Source organism: Thunnus maccoyii, chromosome 3 (genome assembly GCF_910596095.1).
Source record: "Thunnus maccoyii chromosome 3, fThuMac1.1, whole genome shotgun sequence".
In the NCBI taxonomy this organism is placed as follows: Eukaryota; Metazoa; Chordata; class Actinopteri; order Scombriformes; family Scombridae; genus Thunnus; species Thunnus maccoyii.
Window position 1 is genome coordinate 2,097,201 of NC_056535.1, and position 23,663 is coordinate 2,120,863.

At 39.5% G+C, this 23,663-nt stretch overlaps 1 protein-coding gene across 2 annotated transcripts in view; it reads right to left on the bottom strand.

Annotated features, from left to right (window-relative positions):
• cadpsa (Ca2+-dependent activator protein for secretion a) overlaps window positions 1-23,663 on the bottom strand; it is a 202,536-nt gene that overhangs the window by 148,440 nt on the left and 30,433 nt on the right. For both annotated transcript variants that reach the window (XM_042406222.1, XM_042406221.1), the window contains exons 2-3: window positions 8,812-8,925; window positions 4,018-4,350 (exon numbers count right to left, since the gene is read on the bottom strand). In XM_042406222.1, the coding sequence (XP_042262156.1) occupies window positions 4,018-4,350; window positions 8,812-8,925 (447 nt within the window). The remainder of the gene's footprint in view (window positions 1-4,017; window positions 4,351-8,811; window positions 8,926-23,663) is intronic.

Here is a 23,663-nt window from a genome sequence, read left to right on the forward strand (position 1 = left end):
CAAGCAGCCCAGTGAGGAGTCTCAATCCCTAGACTGAAGGAGGGAATATGCTTCTCCTGGCTAATAGTAAATCTGTTCAGTCCTCTCTTGCTCTCTCTGTGATCATCTGTACTGTGTTTTATGACAGAAGAATGGAGGGTCACATTGTAACCCAGGTTCCCAGGCAGATGGACACCCACCTAGACCCCAGTCATGCTTGAGATTTCTTCCCGTTAAAGGTGAGTTTTTCATTTGCCAATTGCTTGCTCATGGGGAAATGTTGGGTCACGATCTAGACATGCGCTAAGTGATAACTTCTGTTGTGATTTGGCGCTATATGGATAAAAATTAAATTGAACTGAATTTACGACACATCACCTGTGGTGGCCACACACTGATTAGCAACCCATGGTTATATAAGCACCACGCATGTGTGGCCTATCCAGTTAACCTTGATTGGAATATGTTTCGGAGCAGCTCTTAGCTGGACAAATAGTCTCTTGACTCAGAGAACCTGGATTACAATGTAACCTTCAGTTCTCTTTCGTGTCAAGACTGTCTCTCCACCCTATATATTCCATGTGTACGGGGACTCTGTAAGATACACCTTGAGGAAACTAAGCAGATCCAGCTGCCCTTGTGGGAGGTCGGAGCCAACCTCCTCCTTTGGCCATCTAGCACTGAAACAAGGCTAGAATAGCCCTCACAACCATCCTCCATTGGCATCCTTATCCCACAGCCCGAACAGGTGTGGCCTACTGGGCTCGCCATTTTCTCAGCACAACAAATGAAATATGTGAATGCTTGTGGACTGAAAGGAAAGTATGCGCTAAGCGGCACTAATTACCCCCCATACAATCAGCACGAAGACATGGAAGCCCAGGTGGACCGTGGAGGCATGTCTGTTACTCAGCTTTTTTCCATTTGTTTAGTTTTCCCTTGGGAATAACCCGAGGCTAAAGTACGCCTGTTTGTGTCCTCCAACTAGGTCGGACTTCACGAGGAGAATATGGCTGTGATTGCAGACAGTGCTGCCACCGATACACACAAGTCACACTTGGCCACAGTAATGTAGCAATCAGCTGGGAAGCATGCCTGCCGCTACCTCCAACGAGGTCGGATTTCAACACAATGGATGGATATGCGAGCAGACCAGCTTTCAACAGCCTGTGTAGGAAAGACACTGTAGCGATCCAGAGAGGGACCTGTAGACCATCTCTCCTACTCAATAGATAAGCGGACAACGCTGATGTCAAAACACACACACTAAAACTTATATAACCACGGGTTGCTCAGTGCATGGCCACCACAGGTGATGTATCTGAGAGAGTAATCCACATAAGCTCCCGCCGTGGGGTCAGTCCCCGTACATATGGAATATGTAGGATGAAGAGGTAGTCTTGAAATGATAGAGCACTCAAAATTTAATTATTCTCACTTAAATCTATTTCTCTTGTCAGACAACTGAATGAGCAGGAAATTCTGACATGATCACCGCTCATAATTGCTACCTGTTATACACGCAAAAAGTGACTCTGGCGCTGCTGCACATCGCCATTTCATGATTGCAAAGTTGTCTAACAAAATCAACATCAGTGGGAACACCTGTATTGAGTTATTGGCTATATTCACATCTACATCTACATTCTTATCCTTTGGGGTATCCAAAGTTGTTGGACCATCTGATAAGCACTTCTGATGGAGTATACCGGTGCCTTTAGTGTGCACATACTGTAAGAAACCCTCCTTCAGCCATTGTTGGAATGAAACAGTGAAGGGAATAGAAAAGATAAAAGGAGCTCTGACAGTGAGCACTTTCTGCAGTGATGGACTGAGTTCTGACAAAAGACTGGCTGAGTACATGCAGGTCAGCCTTCAGCTGCCAACGACTGGACACCATTATTACCATATCAATCTGCCTTTACAGCCCAGCTCTCTGCCCTGTTATTATCATTACACTCTGCATATATTAATAACTCATTTTCCATCTAGTGCCACTGATGCAATACCTGGTACTTTAATAGTGGATCGTCTATGTATAGAAGCCTGTCTTATTGTTCCTCCTCCATGCTCAGACTGCTTATCTGCATTCAGTTTGCCACAAAACCTGAAAAGTCTCCACACACATTGTTCTTCTTGTGCTAGCATTTTTGGAGATGTATTGGGCTTCTTTTGCATTTTCGTTTATGGTTTATTTCGGAAACAGTTGCTTTAAGCCCTTTTTATTCTATACAGGTCCTTTAGCCCCTCCGTTTAGCCCCTGTCTGAAACAGACTGTTTTAGCTCCTGTCGTTTTAAGAACCCCCTCCCAATGAGCTCATTCTGTTCTGACTGGCCAGCTTCATTAAGCATTGCTGTGCACATTAACCTCAAGTTTTGGAACTTTGACCATGTTTAATATCCAACATTATAACAGTATATGAATAACAGAAAACCACAAAAACTGTTGACCTAAAGGCTCAGAATCACAAACCCATATTTTAAATGAAATCGCTGTATCCAAACAGCACTATAGTCAAGACAGTTGGTACTCTTTCTGTCACATCAAAAGTATATTGTGGTGATGAAAGACTGCTAATTATGGCTAATTATGGCTAATTTTATATTTCTTTATAAAATACTCTCATGTTTGCTGAGGTCACTGTAGTCATTCCTCCTCTCCATACTGGCCAGGAAGAAATCCAACTACAGTGAAAGAAATGAGGGACAAAATCCACAATCCACATTTTGTGCAAAAATGTTTTTTAAATTTCAGCTAAAACTTTAACATTCTCAGTTAAGCAAGTTGAGTGTGTATCTTCATGCTGGTAGCTGTGTATAGGTTTATAACTGGTGTTGTGTCTCGTGGAAACACAGAGGTAATTTGGTAGTGAGACAAAGACTGTAATTTCTCAGGGCACTTGATTGGTGTAGCTCAGACTGCTGATGAGATCCATAGACTCCGCCATTTCCCATAGTGTAGTTGCTCTAAGAAGGGATCAATTCATGGCCAGTATTGATAGGAGGAATGATAGAGAGGCAGCCCGGCTTCGGTGAACTGGTGCAATTTCCAGGAATGGAAATGTATTCAATGATACCGACGTTTAAATGTCATTACCTGACCCACCAAAAAGAAAGAAAGAGAGAGAGAAAACGCGTATGCATGATCAAGAGAGAGGGTGTGTGCATGGACAGACACAGAAGTGAAACTGAAACTTTTATCTGGTACTTATTCAGTGTAATTCTCAGGTTTATCAGCGAAGTGTATGAACTACACGGCAGTAACAAGCAGGGTGACAGCTAGCCCCTTTTGGTTCCCATGGAAAAGCTTAGGGAAGCAGCTGTGCATTGTTCTATATCAGAGTAAGTTAATCAGTTCAAACTAACCAGTTAGTCTTAGTCCAGTAAAGTCCTTTCTCTTGTAAAACTGAAAAATATAGTTTGAAAACACATTTTTATACTGTATATGTCACTTATCCAAGTGTAAAATGGGCTCATTGTTGCCCCTTGTGGCCATTGGAGGTTGGTCCCACCCCCCAACCCCCCACCCAAAAAACCAAACCAAAACAAAAAAAAAACCGAGCCAATCAGAGTACCACAGGCTGAGCTAGGTGGTGAAAAATTGTCATGGCGATTGTCATTGTCATGGTCACAAAAATGGCCAACAAGTGGAGAAATAACTCAAATCAAACCTGCCCCTAGCAACCGCTACCACTGCTTCTCCAGTATATCTACTGAAAATGATGTCAACTGGATGGATATGGCAGCCACCACTGATTGGTTAGGGCAAACTAACATCCCCTCACCCCTGGATAATGAAGTCAAAGTAAATGACAATTCAATCTGAGTGTTGGAGTAATTTGGAATAATGGTTTAACATCTCCCTCAATCTGCTCCACATATATGAGTCAAAGGACACACGTAGGTATTCTGTGGGCCAAACACTAGGCATAGTGTCTTGGAATTAATGAGGACAGATGAACAGACATGTCACACACACATAATCCAAAATGCGAGTTTCATATCATCTGTAAAAAAACACTAGAGTTGAGGACTGACCTGGCAGGCATTATAGAGGAGCTGGTGCTCAAACTTCTTGATCCCCAGGATCTGCTGAAACATCTCATAGAGCTGGTCTTTGCTGAGGATGAGCTCGGAGGCGGCGCTGGCTGTCATTCTCTGCTGGTGTTTCCTGGGGTCCTCTTCACCACGATAGATGGTGTCAAACTTGGCAATCCACGAGCTCAACACCGTTTCTTTGCTCAGGCCGTCGATCTCAGGCAGGCTGCGCACCCGCTTCTCTATGTGCTTCTTAAAAACCTCCCGAGAGTCGCTGGCTGAGCAGCCACCGCTCTGGACCATCCGAGACACACGGTCACTTTTTAGGAAGACCTGCAGTCAACAGAGTGATTTGTGAATTGACAGACAAGTTTTATTTTTGTATCCTGTTGTAATCTTTCAAAGGGGGGTGAGGACTGTATTGGTTGTGTTTTATATGTGGATCTCTTAGTCTTATTCTTTTTTTCTTTTCCCTTCTATTTCTTCTGTATAACTCACCTCAATGCAACATGCAGTATCCTATTTTGACTTTTTCGACTACTTGTGTCTCTGTGTGCATTTATCCATGATTTGTTTACATTATATACCTACAAAAATTGTATAATAAATTGATCAGAAAAAAATAAAGGGCAGTCTTTTCTAATTAACTGGACAGCAAAGAGAATATTTTCAAACAACAGAATAGAAGAGACTTTGAGAATTTTTTTTCATCATTCATAAAAACAGCAGCGTATTTCTGTAAGCATGGCTGGACTAACTTCCTGGTGGGCCTCCCCTTCTCTTTGCAGTACCAGTTTTCTATGTTAGAATACTACGTGGTCCAGATTTGCTGTGTGGTAATCTGATTAAATACATTAATTTAGGAATAAGCAATATACTGTATAAGCACACATTTATTTATAATAATTTATTGATGTATAATAAATTAAATAAAACTTGTATCTGAGTGGATTTTAATCATCAGTACAAAAGTCTCAAATGTTACTACCTCATTATCAATATATCCCATACATTAAAAAGCCAAAACCAACAATGAATTGATCTACTTACAAGCATTGTGTGTGTATCAAAGTGTGATATATCTTATTGCTCTGTGTCACAGTGCCTTATGTTGTCCAAAACCTATTAAAAACACATCAGTGAGCCACACTGTTGCACTGGGTGACATGTTCCTTCATCACTATGAACACACACACTAGTTTATTTTGACTCAATCTCACACATACTGTCCTGCTTCCAGAAATACTCTCTAGAGCAGAAAATGTGGATTAATCCACCACTGAAAATAGTCCCCAACAAATGCACTATTGCCTACTGTTTGAGTAATGTTTGTTAAAAAACTACAGTGCCCAACTGTTTTAGAAAATTGCTGAGCCTTTTTTTAGAATAAAGGTATACGCAGTATTTGTGTCCTGGTTAGATTTACATCTTCAGTAGGAACAAATGGGTTTGGGGTACCACAGACAGGGTATAGTAAAGCACTGAGAGACAGACAAACTAATTGCTGGTTTTAGTCTTTTCATGGTATCTGTTGACAATTAGAAAAGTATAGAATAAATCCAGTCTTATCCTTTCATGAAAACACAGTATTCTCCTAGCAGCTCTTATACACAGTGATTTCTTCATTTTACAAGTTTTTCACCAATTAAGAGAAAACAAGAAGAATTTCAATCACAAACCAAACATTTTTGAGTTGAGTGAAAGCTGATTTATATTTGAGAGACTGTATACAGGCTTGTGATTGATAGATGGTAAATTCCTGTCATCTCTGACCTCTCTTTTTCTCTATCTTTCTATTTCTGCCTGTCCCCCTATCTCTCCCTCTCCTTCTCTGTCTGCCAGCCTCAGTTTCAGCCTGAAGATAAAGCTGGGCTGAGAGCTTTAGGTTTAATTGAATTGGATAACCTGTGCCACCAGCTTCATCTGCTAAATATCACACCATTCTCATTTGGCTTGCTTGTGCTGCCACATTAACTGATAAGGAAGTGCCAGTCAATGTGTCAGCACCACCAACTAAACCTTGTTTTGCTAAAGCTCCTCCGAATCCCCAAATGTCCTCCTTTGCAACACTTCTACTTGGATGAGCTTTTATGAACATAATTCACAGCGCAGCAGAGGTGATTAGTTTTAAAACATTGTGACGGAAGGAAAATTTGAAAAATCAGGAACTGTACCTTTAATATTTATGTCATGTTTCTATCCTGTCATAACGTTTTCTACATGGCTATTCTATATTAAGTAATGCAAATACCTACATAGTTATAACTCAATGAGTTGTACTATACATGTTTTAGAACAGCTTTTTTGGGGGAAAAAAAAAAAGTTTTGTGCGATTTGAAATTATTTGAATTTTTTTGCTTGTATGTCCATAGGTTTTCAACACACGTCGGCAAAATATCTGTACATGGATGGATAGAGAGTGTCAGCATTCCAGGGATATAAGAACCATGACAGGACATTTTGAGCCTAAATAGTGTCAAAAAAAAGTTTGAAAAGATCATATTAACAGATTTTGTCACTCTTATTGAGATTCTTTCTCTTTTACTGGGGATAATCTAGTTCTAAGTTTTGAAACTACAGTTCCCATAATGCTTTGGGGGATAAAGGCAGGAAGTAATGTTGCCATGGAGTCAGTGGCTGTGTCCAAAATCCTCCCTTATTCACTCATTCACTACTCCCTATATAATAGACACTAAATAGTTTACTCAATAGTGAGCAGCAAATCAAGATTTCAAACACTAACTAATCATCTTCATTTCGCGTCATCACCATCAGCTGTCACACGACAGTAATTTTCAGCATTGCATTGTGGGATTGTTAGCAGAAAGTAGTGTACATGTCATGAACTCTACTTTTTCATTCCATGTGGAATTTTTGAGGGCACTATACAGTGAATATATTAACATACTCAGCATTCAGACAGTCAATAAAATGGTGGATGGTAAATATCGAGCACTATATAATAAACAGGGAGTGATTTTAGATACAGCTAGTTTGAATTAACCTGAGCTCTGTTTCCTTAACCTATATTCGTTTATATTCTGGCAAATTTATATCATGAGAAGTTTTGCTAAATGAACTATTAGAATCTCCTGTTTGCACTGTAACCATAGACAATCACTGCATTATGTTGATAGTGAATAAAACCAAAAGATATCGGCATCATATTATCTGTGTAAATGTGGTGAAGAGGAGTTTTGTTGTTTTTTTTATACCCATCTTGTGGATTTCAAAGTGGATATTAAAATAAACAGCTGTCTTAACTGAGAAAACAATCTGACCACACTCCATTTAGTACTTTTTCTGAGGTTTTTGATCTTATCACATGATCTTCATCAGCAGGCAGTTTGCCCAGTTTTCAGAACTAAACTACTAAATGCTTTGTGGTGGAATTGTTTTCTCAACTGCTGTTTCCAAGGTCAACAATAAACATATCCTCAACCTTTAGCCAATATATATGTAAGAAGTCCTTAAAGTGCTCAGGAAAAAATAGAAATTTATACATCAACAATTCCAAAACGATTGATCATAAAATATGATATAATCAAAAACTCTATCAAGGTCCAAGTCAAAAACAAACTTTGAATCTCAATCGTCTTTATGTTTCAAGAGACTTTTAAGGAACAAAAGTGCAAATTACAGCTTAAATGTCTTCATTTTCATTTTGCAGAATATGCAATATGTTAATTCATATAAAATAGTGAGCAGAGTTATTAGCATATGCCTTTTGGAGATGAATGTGAACCTACGATGGCCGCAAAACTCACAAAAAGTGTGAAAGGCCCTCTCTAGAGCCAGTGTTTGGTTTGTCTGTTCTGGGCTACTGTAGAAATATGGCGGCCTCCATGGAAGAGGACCCACTCCCTATGTAGATATAAAGGGCTCATTCTAAGGTAACGAAAGCACAACTATTCTTATTTTTAGGTGATTATACACAATATTATGTATACTATATTTCATTTTTGCCAAGTCCATTCTGCCAGATGCCACTAAATCCTACACACTGCACCTTTAACACAACACTTATCTTGTATGATGCTGTATATCCGGTATCCTTGTCTCTGCCCTTGGTCTCTTTACTAAGCATTCTGCTTGAACATAATTATTCTGTGTTCACAGTAAATACAGTAGCAGCACTAAGGCCGAGACCTTTGACTTGTTATTATTGGCCTCTCGTAGTGCCAGCGATCCAAGAATTGAAGCTTATTCTACTCACTGTGAGTCACTCCAAATGTGTCAAATGCCAAAAACAGTAAATGAACAGTGGAGTAGAGACTGCAGTGAGGATCCTGCCTCTTCTTTCTACACTTTTTATTTCCCTATTCTATTCTGGGTGGATAAAGCCCACTGAATCCTAGCCATTTGGGAGCACATTATTAAGACTGCCCTGAGGAGCTTAGCGCATGCTCTGCATCATTTCTCAGAGCAAGACAAGTTATCTCCACTGAGGTTTGGATACTTTTCCACCCATTATTAGTTTTCCTGCTTGGACAGATTCATTTAAACCAGAGAAGGCTCAGTGAGAGGAATTTAACAGCTTGCAAAAGTTAGAATAGACAGTTTCTATTTATAGTAATCATACAGAATTTGGTATTTAACTAATTCTACAGCAAAGTCAGAGGTCAGCTACAGCTACAAAAGGCACTGTCAACGGCTTACAAACTAAACAGTATATAATTAATATGTAAATAAATTGCAAGCAATCAAAATGATTCACCTGAGATGAACAACAACTAGATTTAATATAGGTAGGTCTTTTGAGTATATATTGTAGATTTAGACTCCCTGACTCACCTCATAGTAGCTCTGGACGGCGTTGATGAAGGCCTCATCTGCCACAATCTGTGTTTCTCCATTGAGGAACTGCTGGAAACGCTCTTTGACTGTCTGCAGCTGCTGCTTACTGATCTGAGGGAGACGTTTAGAGAAAGAAGACAGGGAGATTATTGTAGTTAATGAAAAGCACAGCATAAACTTTAAAAATCCCAATCTATATTTAAAATCAAAACAAAACATAATCCTTTTGTCATTAAAATGGCTTGCAATTACAGAAATGTTGTTCCTGTTCCCTTTTCTTTCTTAAATATTTATCTTTTATGCATAGATAAAAATCAAGTTCCAGTCCCCTGGAAGTATGTCTTCTTGTATAGACATGAAGATATCAGTTTGCTATGGCTAAGAGTAATGGTGTGGATCCAAGCCACCAATATAATGCTCACAAAACAAAAGAGAAATATGGAGAATGATTTTGAAAACCACAGATGGGTGGATCAACATGAGAAATTGTGTTTGTGCCTCTAACTGCGTAAATAGCAAAAGTATTGGGTGAAAAATGTTCAACATCCAAAAGAGGAAAAAATCTCCCTGTTAGCTCAGCTATTAGCATCTAGTGATATGGTGAGAGCTTTGGGTTTTAATGAGGTGGTGGATAGTTTTGCAAAGATAAAATTAACATGTTGAAATATTTCATAAACTCAGTTATATATGATCACATGTATATGTTCTACTGAGTCATCATCCTTCAACAGAAACAATAGAGCACTACATGAAATGACCAATAAGAGCCTGCCCCCCTGCTAGGAGACTCCACACCCACTGGCCAGCTCCCGTCCGCAGCCCTGGTAACTGTTACCATGGCCACTGCAGGAGAGGAAGCAGTATGAGATTACAGCTTCCTTAATGGGGGTCAAAGTTCACAGCTCAGATGAATGACAGGAGAGCCAGCTGTGTGCTACTGTTAATCCATAATACATCAGTGCATTAAATGAAGAAGAGGTCAGATGGAAATATGTACAGTAAACTACAGGTTTTCAAAGTGGGAGGCAGGCTTCCCCAGGGGGGCTCCAAACAGTTTCAGGGGAGGCTCAGTGAATGGAAGTGAAAAAATAATATGCTAGTTATTATATTAGTTATCAAAAGGAGATCACATAGAATAGCCTAAATGTGTGTGATTTGGTTAAATAGACAGTTCAGAGATACAGTATTTTTGGGGAATTTTACTGTTTTTCCCACTTCCCCTTATGAGTCAGAAACTCATAATTGCCTTAGAACAGACTTTTTTATGTGTTTGGTGTAGTCTGAAGACATGTCAAACAGCAATATTAGGCTATCTTGGCTCAACTGTTGAGTGTCTATGGGATCGAATAACATAATCATGATCCCGTAGGCATCCAGGAATTGAGCGAAACAAAGCAAGTAAACTAACTTTTTCCAAGCTCTGTCTGAGGCGAGGCACACAGTCTCAGACTTTGAAAACCCCCGCAGTAGACAAATAAACTGTAAGTCAGTATGTTGTCTCGCTTGGTTTGAGTGTCTCAGTGGCAGATTTGTCACTACCAACCTCAGCAGCACCAGGCTCTTGCAAGAACTTTCACTTTTAAAGCTGCACAGGAATTATTTTGTTGGCATAGCTGTAGGTGCACACCATGTAACCATGTTATCCATTATTGAAGTCTTCTATCTTTTCTGTCTGCTTTTCCTACAGACTGTCTAATAATGCAAAAATGTCCAATGAATTTTTAAAAACTGCACCATGGTTAAGATTTGAATCACAGAAAATGGTTTGCTGAGATGCAGTTAAAACTTCTTCTTTCCAGGTCAAAAATAAACTCTCAGGCTCTACTTGGTCAAGGTTAGAGAAAGGTCATTGTCATGGTACAAAGAAACCAACACTGACTTGCATGACAAAGGATGTGAACCACGATCTCTTGGGTTGAATTCTGACACTCTATACTCTCATCCATCTACTCCAACCTCTTCCCTCAGTCATTTTGTGTCACTATAACAATGTTTACATCTGCTATTGCTTCTAGGAGAAACGCAGATGTTGCTTGTAGGGGAAACATTAATACAGGTTAAATGTTTGAACAAGTGATGAATAATGTTGTGTGAGGACAGTCTTGATTTTTTTTAAGTTACAATATGCAAGTTCAGGAAATCAAGCTATCATCTGTATGAGACTCTTAAGCAAAGCAAGGTTGGAGCCGAGAGGAGTAGTAGATCAGAGGTGCATTCACATATTGATTGACAGCTGTAAGCTTCCACCCCTGACTTGGCCCTCTCTGAATGGTTAGAAGGATGAGGCTCGCTTAAAAACTTGAGAGGGAAATATCTCTATACTGCTGCCAGCTTGTTCAATAAGCCTGGTTCACAGAAGCCATATTTCAACTACAAGTTACAAGTTATTAGCAGTATCAATATGTGTGTGAGAACATGTTATAATAGAGAGATAAAAAATCAGGAGGGTTCCCTTTCTGCTTTGCTGCACTACTGTGCACTGCTTTTTATCTCCACAAACATGCATATACAACAAGATGATGAAGGGGAATAGCACTTATTCATACCACTGGTTCTCTAACTGCAGGGGTCATATCCAAACTGGTGTCTGTGGAGAGAGGATGTTGTATGCTCTACAAATTACTTCAGATTTTGTGAATTGTGATTTGGGGCCGTAATAAATTTGTTTTTGCGTAACTTGACTTGAGATGAGAAATAAGATTTACATTCATAAAAACAACAAGGTTTTCCCTGAAACTGAGAGGGAAAGTGCACAGGCTTGCTCAGAGGCATTTTCACACTCATGCTGTGGTTTACATCAACTATCTCCATCTAATTATGTATGATTTCTGAGGTACTGAGACTCTATAGACTCCAGTGTTCTCAAAGGATGCAAACAAACATTTAAAATACGATGCTCACCTGTTATTTGATACGTTAAAATATTCAACTGTAATGTACAAAATATGTGTCACTGGAATGAGGATAGAGCATTTTATTACAGAAACAAAATAAGAATGCACTTGGTTTAACTTACATTATTTTAACCTTGTGATAAACATGATCAACATATATCATACCATTAACTTTCTCTACAGTTGGCTGATAAAGAAACTCAGCAGATGAGTTTGCAGGACTGCAGGGTTTAACATCCAACAAGCAATGCTTGATGAAGTCAATAGTAACTACTTATGTCATTGTACTGTGGATTTTAAATTTGTTTTTTGTGAGAATGCTTCTTGTTGAGTTTAACAATGATGATGTCTGTCTGTCCAATACTTTGGTCCAGAGCTACTGGCTATAATAATTTGAGCTGATCAGTTTTATAGTTTTTAACCAGGACCTTCAGTATTTGGATCAAGTACTTTGTTAAAAAATTTGTGCCAAAGGCCATATTTTCTGCTCTTGCAACCCATTAAATAATTTCTGGACCTCAATATTTGAAGCATATTCATATATCTGCAACAAAACAATACATCCAAATCCATAGCATGGCTATATTTGGTGTACCTTCAACAGAACATAGTATTACTGCACATCAGTTGTCAGTCATTAAATCAACACTGCATATCTTCAGCTGTAATATAAAAAACATCAGATCAGACTCAGTATTGGCAGATATACAATATTAAGGGACTCAGATAGGGCCACAAAAACTAGATCAGGACATCCCTAATATTTTTATTTGAACAATGGCTCAAATGACTATGTGTAATGTGAAAGCGGGTTGCCCATAGTCAAAGCCACACACGTGAGTCACGTGCAGTTCACACGTGCAGTTCTCATCAGCTCTATGGATTGTTTTAGCATTTTCAGCCCACAGCTTTACTGTTTGGTTCACTCTCACCTCTCTCATCAACCTGTTTCCAGATAAACTGACTATACACTACATACGTAGCATCAATCAGCAGGTGGACAGTTAGCAACTAGCTGAGGAACATAGTGGAGCATTTAGCAGCTAGAGAGACAGATATTTCTTCTAAGGAGTTGGTTTAGACCTAAACAGAACTGAAAGGACAGTGAGCATTGGACTTTCATTCGTCATGAGGCCAGAAACACCATTCCAAATGAATACTAATGTTGCTCTACTGGATGGGTAAACAGGCAACTGCTTGCTGCTTTGCCATATCAACTTTGTGAGATGGTAACAGCTTGTTGTGCTTCCCCCAAACGGACAAAAAATAATTTAATACAGGTTTAATTCTACCTAGTTAGCTCTTGCTAGCAGCTATGCTAACTCTTCCGAGAAATGCAAGACAAATCTCAACATTGAAAAAATACAGCTTCTTTTTTAAATCCTTGTTGTGACACAAACATTTTCTTGATTGTTGTTAATCAGCTTAATAATTTGTTGAGTTCAGATTTTATCTTTCCTGCAAGAAGTTTGGGCAGTGAGTTATCAAACCAGCTGTTGACAGTGCTGTGATACTGAACTCATAATTCGCTATGCTTATGAAAGCTAATGGGATTTCCGGTTATCAAATATGCAGACTGAATGGATTTCATACAGTAACTATGTCTTGTATGGTTTGTATTGTCAACATACAGTATACAGTATCTGGAGTGCACGTTCAATAGTATACTGACACACATGGCAGCATGTAGAGAACATTTTGTTTTCACAAGAAGCACTTTCCCCCCAGGACAACCACTCTGGGGCTCTATACACTCTTTTCTGAAAATATCGTTCCACTCCAGTTGTGCATGTTAAGAGGCATCTGTTATAATGTAACGCATTGATAGCACTGCCACTCCAGGGAGAAGATGACAGAGAGTGAAAAATGGGGGAAGAAAAAAGAAGGCCAGAGAGGAAGGGGAAAAACAGGAGCAATACTGGAAAACAGAGTTTATTGTTTTGTAGTTATAGAGAACTGCAGGGAAATCGCAACTTTCGTTTTATTTTCAAGAAAAAAGAAAACTTCCAAAAATCACACTGACATTGGTAGTAATGGAAATGACTTACAATCCAGTCCTACAACATAATCTCGCTCTTGTCATGTGGTTCACTCTTTTTCTCTAGTCTGGTTATGGTACATTTCTACAAGAAAACAACAACAACTACAACAAAAACCCAATGCAGTATAGTTGTTTTTAGAGGCCTTTTAAGGACAACATTTCCCAGAAGCCCATGACACTAATACATTTAACATCATCAGCTTGACAAGCCAGTCAAGAACTATGAGAACATACAGTGAGGGCAGGGGTGTAGTGGTGCTTATACACAGGTATACAGTGTATACCTACCTAAACATATAGATACATACAGTATCAGTGCACATATTGCAGAGCAAGACTGCAGGCAAACATGTTATAGTCTTTCATGTAATCCGTGATGTTTGTTCCCTGACTTTAGCCTCTAAGGCAGTGCCTCCTCCCAGGCAAGTACCCCTGTAAAACAACACCAAGTCTGGGGAGAATTTGTCTTTAGGACAAATTCGGTGAACAAATGTTGCTTTTATGTTGCTCCATATCAGGCACTCACAACTACAAATATGAAGCGAACACAACAAAGCATATTAAACTGAGCCAAACATATTAAACAAACAAGTAAAACTGTCTGACAACAATGACATCGACGAAAGTCATTTGAAAAAAGCATTTTAAACTTAATATAGTCTTTAAACATATTAAAGGTTAGCTACGTTAGCTATTGCTCATCATCCCCTTCTTCTCTGCCTTCAGGACATGTTTGAAAATCTAAAAATTTACTACACAGACAGGCAGACAGAAGCAGACAGACAGACAAACAGACAGGCAGACAGACAGATAGACGCAGACAGACAGACAGACAGAGAGAGAGACGCAGACAGGCAGGCAGACTGACAGAAGCAGACAGACAAACAGCAATGCAGTGTGTCAGTGCAGTGTCTGGTACGAGTGGTGGATGACCACTCACTACAGCTTCCATCTGAGACCTAGAAAACTGAGATAACACCGTTAGCGTGTGTGTGTGTGTGTGTGTGTGTGTGTGTGTGCACCTCTCAGTGGGTGCTATCTCTCAGCCAGTAATTGTTCCAGTCAGTGTGGCTGCTGGAGTGGAGCTGGATCTGGCTTACACACAGCTGAGATCACAGCCTGAAAGCAGCAGGTATTTTAGGAGCAAATTCAGATAACATTGACTTACCCAGTATAGCAGTGTGATATTTGCCTTTGATTTAAATTCAGGGCCTTGTTTCCCTGGTGGATCTTAAGTCAAAGATGATTGTTTCTGCAAAGCATCTTTACTGAGGATACTCTTACAAATCATTGTAAATTTAAGTGATAAATTACAACTCAGAGGTCTCAGTCACGTGCCTCTTTTAAAGGTGCTCTTCAGATATTTGTTGATAACTTACAGGAAGAATAGCATTGTCTTGTGCACAGCTTGTTTACAAGTGCAATGGTTAAGCTCTGCTCTGAAACAGGGCCATGAGTCCACATTACAAATACATAGTATCATACTGGGACTAAAGAAAGGTTATAGATCACCTGCTGACTCTTTGTCCACTGATTGATCTGCATCTAGTTTTGAACATTTTCAGCTCTTTTAGGTTGGTGGATCAGTTTTGAATGTTACAGGAAGGATGAGGAAGAGAAAAAGCAGGACAATTGCTGCAGGACAACTCTGCTATACCCTGGATTCCAAGTTCTGGAACATTCAGCAGCAATGTTTTTTACATTATTTCTAGAAGATGTGTGCATACTGTAGCAGCTACACAATGGTTAAGGTATGGAAAAGATAGACAACTGCTGAATTGGCCTGAATATAAGACAATGTTCATATTCTTATCCTAAAACTCTTTTACTTTTTTCTGTGAGTTTTGTTTCACTGAAGTGTAAACCGTTTGAACCAAAGGTGCATGTTTCTCCATGACAGGCTCCGTCCTCTACTGGACTCTATGGGGAATACTCTCCTCCAATCATACTCACGTAATCGCCCACTGAAATTTGCATTACGTAGCAGGCCAACCCGCCTTTGTTTTGCCTCTACTCCTAGACATTTGGCAGTGTGTCGAAGCATCCTGGAAGGAGCCGCTGAAAACGAAGTCACTAGCGGCGCGACTGGTTTCCTTCCTGAAAGTGCAGGGCCATACATAGACAAGCTGTCTCTGCCTCCTGATTCCTCACTCAGCTGGCTGGTTGGGGAGCAGGAAGCTGCAGCCTCCACTGGTGCAGGATAGGGACACGCTGGAATATTTTCCAAAAAATATTCAGGCTGCCGTGGCGCAGGTGGCTGCAGCAGCTAACAATCTGGGAATGTTGGGTGTTGCTGCAGCTAATACACCGCTGGACGCCCCCGTCACAACAGAGCAGGCTGATTTTCTAGGCCACACCATCAGCACGATTAAAAACCTGACTGCGTGTTGGGTTAGGGTTAGGATTAGCTCAGCGCTTCAAGAGGCTGGAATAGGAGAAGGCACAGCTGAGCCATCATCTGCCGCATGCACCTTCTTCAAGCCAGAGACGAGACCAGGTCCATCGCCGCAACACCACAGCAAGGAGGAGAGCACGCAGGCAGGGCAGAGCACCATCAGTGCCTGCTGCCTCAGCCACCTCCCAGACCAACTAAGGCTGTGCTAGCCAAAAAAAGCTTGGTGTTGAGCTCATCCATGAGCGCTATATTAGGCACAATGTAATAAGAAAGCCACACTCAAAAGCAGATCTTTCTCTCGCTGCGCTCACTGGAACTGTTATTTTTCAGACCAGCCAGCATGGCTCGCCTCGTCAGGTAACAGTGAGGTGGCGAGCGGTGTTATATCCTCACACGCCCATAAACGGGAGTCAGTTCTTTAGCCTTTGTTGCTAAGGTTGTTGCTAAGGTTTTTCCGTGTTGATTGCATTATCCACTTTCATATTCCTGCTCAAACATGTATGGATGTATTTGAGTTTGCATTTCCAGTAAAGAACAAGAAAAAGAAGGGAAATCTTGCTACTACTGTTTGCTTACATAGCCTCCCAATCCGCCGGAAGTCAACCAAGACGCAGCTTCTGGAAGATCAGAACAGAGTGGGCTCAGTAGGGGCCTTAAAGAGACAGGAGCTAAAACAGCCTGTTTCAGACAGAGGCTGAGCTGAGGGGCTGTGTAAAGGGTCAATAACAGTTAAATAAGGAGTTTTTTTTATTAATAGATATTCCAGTAGAGCCCTAGATTAAAAATATAGACCTGTAAATGTGCAGAAAATGTCCCCTTTAACACTTGTTGTCACATCATAAAACATCATTCTTTTTTAACAATGATTTGTAACAGTTTTGGAAAGCACAGACAAAGGCAGTTGCCCTGCCGATTACTGCCAATAGGGGTGCCAGATTAGAAAATGTTCCAATGTGCTCTGGAGGGTACATGATCAAATGATCTTTTTGGTGATTGAATTTGGAGGATTTGTTGCAGTGGGCCTCTCACAGTCTCTACAGATTTGCTCTCCTGTTCAGCTCTGTGATTATGTCCTCTCATTAAATCATCAAGTCCTGGCTCTTATATTTGGCTTTGGGTGATGCCTGCTCTCGAGACTCAACCACCCAGGATAATAGGTAACATACACAATCATTGGTTTGCATAACCTGTTTGCACCTCCCATACAATCATTGTTTTTACATTTGAGACCTTTGAGTTATAGAAAAGCTGCGGTTTTTGTAAAACTTTTTGAAATTTAACACAGTAAGAACAGACATGTGAGTCAATGAGGATAGATATTGTAATGTTTCCAATAAAACCAGGGATAAACTTAAATTCTATATGACAAACACCTGCACACATGTTGTCAGTTATCCAACAACTAGAGGAAGCAAGAGAGTCCAAACAGCAGTGCACCGCAAAACTAAAAACAAGAAAGTCTAGCCCTCTGGCAGAGCTACCAGAGCTTACCTGAATAACAGACCTGCAGGCTGCATTCACCCAGGGTCATTATTCATTATTCTTCTTATGACCAGGCATGTCTGGACATGTAAAAATAACACCTCAATGCAAGTTGAATGGAGCACCATGTGAAGTTTGCTTACCTAGGACACCTCCTAATTTGATAAAACTCAGGTTTTTTTTATTTCAGCTGTCATGCTTACAGATATTTCTGCTGACTTGTCAGATTCATTTGACCAGAAAGTCCTCATTCTTCTGCTGTATAGCGCCCCATGGTTTGATAGAAATGTGACATCTGTTCTAACCATAAAGGATTGTGATTCTATAGCACTACGCACAGGAAGATCACATCAAACTGTTTAGAAGTGTCCTTGCACTGTGTAGTCTACAAGTTACTCTATGAAGATTTCAAGGGGGAAAAATACAAGTAGATCTATTGTTATAAAAATTAGGATTATATTGTGATTAGATGTCATAAAATCATACTATGTGTGTGTTCTTGCTTTTACATGTCATGGTGAATGTTCCTGTTTGGTTCTACAATGTTGCATAAATAGCAAACACAGCAGCTAAGGCTAACAGTGGAGGTCAGTACTTTAGAGGAAGTCAGAAAAGAATAAAGGTCAGAGACAGGTCAGGAGGGTGTCATCTTGATTTAAGGATCTTCAGCTGGCCACCAATTAGAGAACTGAGAAAATGTCATGACGTTATCTGTGGAATGTGTCTGTAAACAACAGGAGAAAACTGAAACGCCCATTTGTAAGGTATATAAACCAACTGTGAATGCTCCATGACGAGCCTTTTCTTTGTAACCTCATCCTGTGTGTTGCGCTGTGAAACGCTCCTTCTTGTACAAGAAAATAAATTCAACTTAAACTTTGATACTCCATTATTTAAAGGTCATTAAGAAGAAATTCTTTTGACACCTATGTAAAGAGGGATGTGACTGTTGGCACCCTTCCACTGTTTCAGCAGATATGTTCATATTCAGCGGTAGCCATCTCTTATGTTATATTCATCATAGCATTTAATTCATGTAAGATCTGTAGTCAGAACAGTTGTATTACCTTAGACTATGGTTAGGCTTGTATAGTTTCAAGAGCAGGGACTATAGAACATCATTCCTCATTCACTATCACCCCTATTCAGCCAGGAATTTTCATATCAGCAGCAGTGCATCCCTAATTAACTTACAAAACAAAATAACATTGTATACTTTATTATAGTTTTAACTTTTTTGCTGTGGAAATGGTATTATTTTTTTCTTTGTATAGCTATTAAGAAGGTTTTAAAAGTGATCAAATTTGAAGTTGAGAATTGTGCAGATTTGGGGTGCTTTCATGGATTTATGTTTATTTTAGTACTTATATAATTAGAGCTGCAACGATTAATCAATTAGTTGATTGGCAGAAAATGATTCTGTTTACTATTTAAAGCAAAATGCCAAATATTCACTGGTTGAATAGCATTTATAGACAGAACGATTAATCAAATAAACAAGTAAATAATCTGAAGATTAATCAATAATGAAAGTAACTGTGAGTTGCAGCTACAATGATGGCTACTAGTTACTGATTCAAAGGATAATTAAAGTGAATTTGGTGTTTGATGTTGTTTTGGAGCCTCAGAATTTCTGAACATTCCTTCTAATTCCTGCTCACACAAATCCAGACAACATAAGGATAAAAAAAATTGAATTTTAGATTTGTACATTGGACCTACACGTTAAAACTACAATAAACATGAGCACACACACTTGTGTTCTCACAGATGTTAGAACTGAGATTAACCCTTTCTCCCTCCTTTAGCAGAGAGCATGCCTGAGCTCCCTGGTGATGACATAACATCAAATGGACGGCTAATCCCAGATTACACACTGCACAGCAGACCGACAAAGGATGGAGAAAGTGCTCATCAGGGCGAGAGCTCCTATTCACACACTCACACACAAATGCAGGGCAGTGGCAAATGCTTACAACACACACTCACGTGACTACACACACACACACACACACGCAACTGTTAACGCTCGTCTGCAAGCAAGTTTCCAATTTCTTTTTTTCAGCCTTTCATGTGACAGAAAATATCCATATGCAAGACTTGTCTGTTCTCACTGCGATGAGATGAGGCTGAGATTGAGAGTGTATAGTTCCTGTGTATTCAGTCAGCTTCAAAACACACCACCCACTATTTACTGGCACAGGATCAGCTACTAGCAAGTCTCTGTCTATAGTTAAACTGTGTCAATGTTTCCTCACTGGCCAACAGGCGCACAGTGCCAAAAAATACTGTACTTCCTCCATTCAGTGGCTTTACATGAACCTTTTATGATTATTATCTCACTAACGCTAATGTCATCGACAGTGTGTAAAGCTTTCAATTTAGATAGATTTCACTAATCTAGTACTGACAGAGCAGGGATTAGTCCAAGAAGCTGTCAGTAAATAGAAGCACAGACAGCTCGGAAATCTGTCTGTGTGTCAGTTAGGTGTCTGCTTTCTAGACTCCAGACCGTGCTGGGTCATGGTCTATGGTTCAGTTCATCCAAAGCAGAGCTGCAGCTAACGATTATTTTCATTATCAATTAATCTGTCATTCATTTTCTCTACTAATCGTTGCAGCTCTAAACCAAAGCAGTTTTAACAGAAGATGTGTTTCTACAGGAGCAGTGTGTCCTTGCTGTCGTAGCACATGTGGTATCAGATGTCTGAGGAGTTCCTCATGCTTTGAAAAATGTTTAAGAAGCATATGGCAGTTTATTAGTTATGAGGAAGACAGTTGTATAATATCTCCTGTGGCTCTGGAGGAAAAAAAGACTCCCTTATGATGCCATAGTGACATCATCTGAGTTATCTCTGCTTGTGCTTCCAAACAAATTTATTACAGAAGTTCTGAGGAGGTTACACATTTATCAGGCAGGGATGATCTAATGATTGAGTTGCATTATCAAAGTGTAGGATCCAGTGTTTTTGGATATCTTGTCTCTAAAAGTTCCCCCAACTTTGTGAAAGTGCTATGCTAACTCACTGGTGTATTCTGTCAAGAAAATGCAGATCATTCTACTATGAAATTTAAACATGTCTCCTCTTCATACTCCAGCCCTGCCGATGAGTATGGAAAAAGCTTTTAAGAGGAACATAAGCATTTGCCATAAGGGTTTATCTGACGTATCGCAGTATCCAAATACAGTAATTAAAAAGCATTTTTGGAAAATCTTTTCACTCTTTGTTTTAAAAAAGGAATTTAACAAAACTAAAAAGTTTAGTCCATCACAACATAAAAGCAAGAGGAAGATCAGGGTACCCTGAGGGGTATGAGATCAGCTTTTTCCCCGAGCTCATTTCAAAAATACAAGTAGACTAGAAAGTGGTTGCTCCCAGCTGTATACACGTTAACACGGGGTAATGGTATGTACATTAACGCTCATACATGTTAACGCACACACCCCGTGGGTTCAGTGGCTTGCCATATCATTGCAAATATAAAAATTAAAAAGCCTTTACTAACACGTCTACATAGTTAAATACAAATGCAACATATAATTTCCATGCACTTTTTTCACCAGAAGTCTGATTCACATGGAGCTATGTTCACAAAGGTTGTGTTTTTTTTCTTTTTTTTAATACCATGAAGCAGTCTACCTTCACATATAGGGGGGTACATTTCCTCTCTTGTTATTCACCCATTTATTTTATTTAATTTTACTCATTTGGAAAGGACATATATTCAATATCAAACATAAATGTTGCCATTTGATGTATTGTACCAGAATTAGCTTAGCACTCTTTTACATCTGCAGACTATTACAGCTGATGATTCTGTTTCATGTTATTGTAAACCCAACACTTCTTCAACCTGTCCTGTCCTGTATCTATATTTCTATATATAGTTTATTTACTAAAAGTCCTTACAACAACAGAGTATGATGTTATACTCACCACTCTACTGGTGAGTTTCTCTTTCCCTTTTCATTCACTTCTTAATTCCAGTCAGTTTTACTTTGCTATTTCTCTGATCAGTGTGCCGTCAATGAAAGTCAAGACTTCCTGCGCAGATCTTTCACATTTGACCTAATCCCTCCCTTTCCCGTAAAGCTTTTAATGTGAAGCTTCTGCAGGAAGTGTCTGATTTCACTGACAGAATCTTAGTGAGTGAAAACCTGGTAAAGTAGAAATAAAGTGCATTAGTGAATGAAACCAGTACTTTAGTTTAAAAGGAGAGACTCAGAGCAGCAGACTGGTGAGCATGATATGATTCTGTTGTATTGATATTGATTGGTGCGGTGGAAATGTACTTTATGGTGAATTTACCATGTGAGCTATTATAGTACATTTAATTCCACGCCCCCTCAATGTTTTTCCTGCAGCTTTTATTAGGGATCAGTCTTTACAGCTCCTGATAGAACTGCAACTCTATGTCATCTGCATTCCACTGACTTCTGGCTGCATCAGGAGCACCTGTTTTTGTCTTTATTATATCTAAATAGCACCTCTTCTGTTGTGTTTTATATCAGTGTATGGAGCACACGGTGCAAATGCTGATTTGGTTTTATTCTCAACTCCAAACAGTTTGAGTACAATTTACTTACATTTGTTCTGGCCTGAGTACAGTTGCTATATTTGATGACATATTACATATTATATTACATTACAACTGCAACGATTAGTCAATTAATCGATTAGTTGTCAATTATTAAATTAATCATCAACTATTTTCTATCAATTAATCGTTTAGAGTGAGTTCAAATTCAAATTCTCTGATTCCAGCTTCTAAAATGTGAATATTTTCTGGTTTCTTTAGTCCTCTATGACAGTAAACTGAATATCTTTGTTGGTTGGGATAAAACAAGACATTTGAGGACGTCACCTTCAGCTTTGGGAAATAGTGATCAACATTTTTCACCATATTCTGACATTTTACAGACCAAACAACTAATCCATTAATCAAGCAAATAATCGACAGATTAATTGATAATGACAATAATCTTTAGTTGCAGCCCTATATTGCATTCATATTACAGATTATTAACAGCAGTGCTTGTATTTATGCTAAGCTTGTGGAGAAAGTTCTGGTCAGCTATCTAAAAGGCTGCAGACTTGTTATGGTAATTGCCCTGTGGCCCTGCAGACGGTGGCGATGAGTATCATATTAAGAGTCTCAATAGATCAGATTGGCATGATGACTCACCTCCAGCCTAATTACAGCGCACTCATTGCTTTCTATAAGTGGATGTGTCAAAGGGCCGCCGTACACTGAAGCATGTGGTGTATGTTCATGTGTGTGCTGTGTATGTGTGTGAGTGCGTGGGTGGGTGTGTGTGTGTGTGTGTTTGTACATGAACACAACAGGCCAACTGACAAGGCTTTCATCATCATTAGCAGCCTACATGCTGTCCTCATGAATTATGCAGGCACTACTGAACTGTTGCTACAAACACACACACACACACACACACACACATACACACGCACACAAACACACATATACACAGACAAGTGCTGTAAACCTTTGATGGCATCATTCAAAAAGGTTTTCCTTTCTTTAACTGCCTGGTTTTGTGTTGCCAGGCACACTGATACTGGAAGCTGTGAGAAGTAGTTAGTGTTGGGGGGGAAAGTCTATTCACTGCTGTAGTTCAGGGGGGAATTTTTATGTCTTGCTCCTTGTGTGCACCCTTTTCTGTGTGACTGGATGAAGGCAAGACCCAAGTTTTCATAAAATAATAACAAAAAACTGTAAAAACTGAGCAAAAAACTGTTACTAATTAGTAGGTCTCAAATACCGCAGTTCTGCCCCTCACAACTTCTTCCAGAAATGTAGAGTGAGAATCAAAAGGTTGTTATATGTAGCACAACAAGCTAGTAGGGATGTGCAGAGAGCCCAGTATTTGTATTTGTATCTATATTTGTTGAGGCAGCTGAACAAACCCTCTTACGAAGGAGATCCCCACACCGGATCTTGAACTCAAGTCTCCCAGATCATAGACGACTGCACTGACTGACTAAGCTAAAACCACATTCATCACAAATGTAACAGA